This window comes from Opisthorchis viverrini (genome assembly GCF_000715545.1).
Source record: "Opisthorchis viverrini unplaced genomic scaffold opera_v5_469, whole genome shotgun sequence".
Lineage (NCBI taxonomy): Eukaryota > Metazoa > Platyhelminthes > Trematoda > Opisthorchiida > Opisthorchiidae > Opisthorchis > Opisthorchis viverrini.
In genome coordinates, this window is record NW_008752122.1 from 82405 (window position 1) to 88464 (window position 6060).

Sequence of the window (6060 nt, forward strand, 5' to 3'; positions counted from 1 at the left end):
TTACGTTCGGTTAGACTATTTGTTTGCGGGTGGTGTGGTGCCGTCCTTAGCCGTCTGATGCCCAGCTTCTGCAAACAATCCCTAAACTCTTCGCTCTTGAAACAAGGCCCCTGATCGGTTAGAATCTTTTTTTGCACCTCATGGTTGGCCGCGATGTGATGCATTACCACTCTGCTGATCGTCGTCACCCGTTGATTGGGAACGGCTGCCCCCTCGATCCACCGCGACAGGCGTTCTGTTATTATCACAATATATTGATTCCCGTTGGTTGTCACGCAAAAGGGGCCGATGACGTCAACGGATCATAACTCACCGAGTTCTGAGACAGGAATGCGTTCCATGGGGTGGGTTGCCCCTGTTGTATCCCCTTTCATCAGTTGGCACCGCTTACAAGGCACCACATAATCCATCACCCCACTTCTCATCCCGGGCCAATAGGCCCTCTGCCGAAGTAAGTCGCACGTCTCGGTGCACCCTGTGTGTGCCATCTCGTGGCATTTGACGATAAGTTTCCGTCTCATGACGCGGGGTATCACGGGAAGCACAACATCGGAATCGTTGGTGTTTCAGGAAACTATTCCAGCTTAATTCAGATTGAGCCGATCAAAATAACTCGGGAGCGTCTCCAATTCCTTCTCTCTCTCTCTCTCTCTCTCTCTCTCTCTCTCCGTTCTCAACGCTCCTTCCATCCAACAAGGCGGTTGCAATCTTCCGTAACACAGGGTCTTGTCGTTGGAGTTGAACCAACCTTCCAGGATCCAGTTTGACGACGAGGCTGTTGGCCCCAATCATGATCCTGGGGGCCTCATATTGAGTCTGTGGTCTTGACAGCCAATCAACCAAATGGTTCTCCTTCCCTGGAACGTGCTGGATCGTGAAGTCGTACTCTTTCAACCGAAGTGCCAAGCGCGCGAGCTTTCCGCGAGGATCTCTGGTGGTCTTGATCCACTCCAGGCGGTTGTGATCGGTTTCGACATGAAATCTCTGTCCAAGCTGATATGGCCTCTATTTGTCCAGGGCCCAGACGATCGCTAAACATCCTTTCTCAGTGGTCGAGTACTTTTGTTCAGCGTTAGTCAGGACATGACTGGCATATTCGATAACTCCAATCCCTTGCTTTATTAGCGCGTCAATGCCGCGATCACTAGCGTCCGTTGCAACAGTGAACATCTCTCCGATCCTGGGCAGTCTGAGGATCAGTTGCTGATCCAGCATCCGCGCTTTGACATGCTCGAAAGCCTCATATGCTTCTCTGGTCCATTTGCATTTCCGATTTTGCGTGAACAAGTCGTACAGTGGAGCAGCAACCATGTTAAAATCTTTAACAAACCGGGTGTCGTATGCTGCTCGTCCGAGAAACTGCCGTCGAGACCGCTTTGAATTGGGAACATCACAATCCTCCATCTTTGCCAATTTTTCTGGCAGTGAACTAACCTCTCCGTGACCCACTTTATGCTACAGCTGTATCACCGAACTCCGAGCGAGCCTCCCTGATACGCTTGAATACTGTCTTCATGTGAACTGCGTGCCCTGCTTCCGAATTGCTGTACACAGCGATATCGTCTCCATACACGGGAACATTCTAGAGTCCCTTCGTTAAAGGAACGTGAATTTTGCCCCAGACGAACTAAACGGCATTCTTCTAAGTTGATATTGGATATCCCCAACCGTGAACGCCGTTTTCTCACGCTCCTCCGCCTTGATAGGTAGTTGCCAGTTCATTCAAGCGCCGGAAATCCACGCAAAACTTATATTTTCCGTTCGCCTTCCTTACAAGGAAAACCGGGAGTTGTACGCACTATTGGCTTCTTCGATTATGCCATTCTTCAACATCTCTTGAATTTGTTTATGGATCTTCTCCCGTAGACGTAGCGGCAGCGGACGGGGCCGTAAGGTTGAAAGCGTTCTGACGAGAGGGGAATTTCGTGTTCAACCCACGGGCAGAAGCCAAACGGATCCTCATCGCCCGTGAACAGAGAGAAATATTCCTCGATCATGGACTTACTGACGGTATGTTACAAGACGGAAGCTTTCGGACATTCACCTCGCTCACGGCAGTGCTTGAGTAACCTTCGAGCTTGACTCTGCCATACCTTTCCACCAGTTTTCCCTGCTTTAGGTCAACCACGTAATCTGTGCTCTTGAGAAAATCTGCCCCTAATATTGTCTGCTCTATGTCTGGGCTAATCAGGAACGCGTGCTGCACGGACTTGTCGCCTAGGCGTATTGAGTGGATTGACAATCCGTCAATCTTCAATCGATATCCACCCACTGCTCTCACGGCTAGCGCGCATGGTCTGCATTCAGTTTTGTTTCCTCCCCGCCTCAGTGATATCCCTGCTTCTGTGTCAACCAAGCACAACTCCCTCTTCCCTTCTATCTCGATAACGGCTTATATGGTAGACTGCCGGAGGAAAGAGAAAATGGGCACCGCTGACCAACAAAGTTAATATAAAAGCTGTGCTATTTTGATATTCCTGTTGCTTCGTTTCTGTATTTCTGTCCAATGCTTCCTTCAAACAAATCGCGTTTCTGTATGGTGGGAGTGTTATTCAGAGATAGTTTGGAGGAAACTTACAGTGTCTTGGACGTCTCAGTCCAGGCTTGATGAGGATTTAATGGAGTCAAGTGTTTGTCCTTTTCAGGTGTTCAGTTTGTCGCGTTTCTGTCCCGTTTTTATAGATTCAGCTCTAGGGGAGCTCCGTAACGAATTGTCTATTTTCGAAATCCTTAGTTCTTGTCATTTACCTTGTTTCACCATTACTCATCCTGTTTTTCAGAGGTAGACCGCCGTCCACTTCCGTTTCTCGGTCTCCTGGTAACCGATCCGTTATTACAATTGCGGAAGTTGTCATTATAATAAATAGCAATGGCAAATCTTCCCTTGTTTCGTGGATTGATAATCCCGTTTTTGTGTAAACAATTCCACATTTTCAGGCCTGCTTTGGGTGATGATTATCATGCTCAAATGAAGTTGCACCCCACCCTGGTACTTCAGCGGAGCTTTGCGTCACCTAGTGACAAAAATGACCCACGGTCTATCACTCTCAATTGTCCCTTACACCCTTGACACTTAGGTCTGAAGGTATTGTCCACATCGACTGCCATGAGTTGCGAGAACGAATACGAACCAAAAATGTTATGTTGATTGATGTGAGGGATCCAGTGGAATTAGAAGAGTCTGGCCGTATTGACGGTGCGATCAACATACCGCGTAATTGTTTCATTTTTTTTTACCTCTACAGGATCATAGTTGATGGTGTTGAACAGGCATTCCAAATGGAACCAGCTGACTTTCAGAAGAAATACGGCGTCGCCAAACCAGACAAGAGCGACAAAAACATCGTTTTTTCTTGCCGGAGTGGTAAACGCAGCCTTCTTGCTCTAAAAATAGCCAACCGCTTGGGCTATAAATGGTAGGAAGTAGTTCGACTGATTGTTTTATCTTAAGGGCTTCAAATTTCAAGGGTGGATATTTAGAATGGGTAGCAGATAAGAAGTGATTCCAGCAATCCGAAATTCCCATTTCAGATAGTACGGATTTCTAATACAATCAATTTCTGATACAATAAATTATTCATTCAAATTTATTTTCAATATTTCTCGGGGTTTGATGAAATCGTCCATGAAAACAGGTACACTAAAATCACAACCGAGAGATCCGTCACTTGACTCTTTCGACAACACTTTCAGACTGTTAGACTCCAGATAAAAAGGTTTCTTGTGACTGATCTTTTCTGGTTCCACAGAAAAATCGGCCGATGCGCACTTAATTCTTTACCCAAGCCCGTTTCAGCGTGATGTTCAACCCTAGCCAATCTTTCAACTTGGTCATATGATGTTTATGAGCTGGAAATCATCGACCATCGTTACTTTAATTATGAGGCTTGGCAGTGTAATCTAATTCTGTCATCAAGTGCCCGGTTCACACATGCTCGTTTTGCTGTGTCTGTTGCAACATGTGGCTTAACACTAAGTGACGTGAAAATGTGCACTGCTGACAACATTCCAATGGTATTACCTGACTTCTTCGGATGGAAACACGGACTAAACTCAATCAGATCTGAGTTACTATTATGGTTCTCCATGGAAGTGGTGTTATATGCAGGTAAGAATTACCCTAGTATCATTCATGTGGGAAAAGTCTGAACACGAAAACAATAAATAGTCGACAGAGAAGATTGTTTCAATACTTAACGAATATTCTGGTCACAGTATCAGAATATTTCGTCGTTCAAGACTGCCTCCGGCTACAGCTTATCATAATAGTATGTAAGTTGATTGCAAATTCATTGAAAAAGGTTGCCCATGATATCCGCGATGTCAGGTCATAACATACCATTCCATTAGTGTTTATCTTGACTAACCCTTCCGTAAGCATTTCTAGCTGCTCGTTGGTAAGTAGATGCTATTAGGCTGAAATGTCCATGTAAAACTGCCGGGAGCCAGCAGAGCAAAGCCGAGACGTGCAGCTAATAGGGTGCATTTTACTAGTAAAGAAAGTAAACTGACAAGTTCATTGCAGCTGTTCCACATTCATTTATAGATTTCCACCCCTTCGAATTCAACTACAACAGTAATCGGGTGGACTTGAGTTTCAGTGTCCTCGGTTGCACCAGAGATGGCAAGCCTAAATGGTGTTCATGAGGGCCGGCGAAGTGAGACGAGATTCACCTGGTGAGAATCTGTACACAAAACCCTGAACGTGGTTGCACTGCCTGTGTGTGTGTGTGTGTGTGCATGAATGCCCGTAAATGAAGCGCAGTGTCCTACAGAGAGATCAAAGCGCTCAGACTCCTTGTCAGTGTGTGTGTGGTGTGTGTGTGTGTGTGCATGAATGCCCGTAAATGAAGCGCAGTGTCCTACAGAGAGATCAAAGCGCTCAGACTCCTTGTCAGTAGATGAATAGTAGAAATATTATGTAACGTAGCTGAAACGGGACAGGGTCCCATCAACAAGTGATCCACGCATTCACTACACTTACCTAGGTTCACAAACGTCTCACAACATCGCGTTGTTTTCTGAGCAGTGATGTGATGAAATTAGTAAGTAGACCCTGGTATATGTAGAATTCGAACATGCTTATCCGCTAGAAAGGTGTGCAAGCATAGTTGTCTTCGGAGCCTGTCCTCTGGATCGAACGCGTCAATCTGAAATGGCAAGCTAGCTCGTGAGTACAAACAAAACAATTTTACGACATACCTTCTTGATTGATGTGAGGGACCCAGTCGAATTAGAGGAATATCTCCGTGTTGATATCCGCTCCATTGTTTCCTTTTTCTTCCTCTAAAGATCATTTGATGATGTTGAACAGGCGTTCCAAATGAAACCTGCTAGCTTTCAGAGTAAATACAGATTCGACACGCCAGACTAGTGCGACAAACGCATTGGTTTTTATTGCAAGATTGGCGAACGCAGCCTCCATGCTCTCAAAACAACCAACCGCTTGGGCTATAAATTGTAGAAATTAGTTCGACTGGTTTCACAATGGCTTAGCAGACAATCTGTAGCTTTTAACTCAGAAACCCTTTTCTTCTGACATAAAATCTTTATGAGGTCAAGTGAGCAGGTCAACAATTTGGCCACGTTTGAAGGGACACGGAGGACCAAACAGTAGAGCCTCTCCAGACATTATAGATCAGTGCCGATTGTCAGTTAAGTAGTCTGTCAGTTAGTGTGGTTGGCTAAACCTTCATCTTCATGGCTTGGGGGAATTTCAAATCAGTTCTGTTCTGGTTTAGTTCCTTCATCTTCCGGTTCAAGGGGCTTCAGCGTTTGGAGGGGATCGTCAGCAAATAAGCTAAGCGATGAATATGAGATGCCACTGGTGATCTGAATTCCCATCTCTGTCAGAATCGCAAGCACTGAGGAACAGTTCCCGTGGCCCCGACATTAGTATGGTACTTGCCTTTTCATCGCTCTCCTACCTAGACAGTTGGTGGTCTCACGAACTATCCTCAGTCAAAAGCTACCATTTATAGCATTGTAAGAAGAGCTGATCGAACGAAGATTTAAAGTCAAGACGCACCAAGAGTATGGGTAATCTCAACTTACGGCGCA

The 6060-nt window shown here is 45.7% G+C and overlaps 1 protein-coding gene across 1 annotated transcript; it reads left to right on the forward strand.

The window, feature by feature from the left end:
* Positions 1–2869: 2869 nt before the first annotated feature.
* On the forward strand, positions 2870–3500 carry T265_15379 (hypothetical protein; the record flags this gene model as incomplete). The annotated part of the gene is made up of 4 exons (XM_009177819.1): positions 2870–3036; positions 3078–3214; positions 3254–3416; positions 3452–3500. Coding segments are annotated over 4 exons (516 nt in total), but the record flags the coding sequence as incomplete, so codon positions are not given.
* Between the last annotated feature and the right edge of the window lie 2560 nt (positions 3501–6060).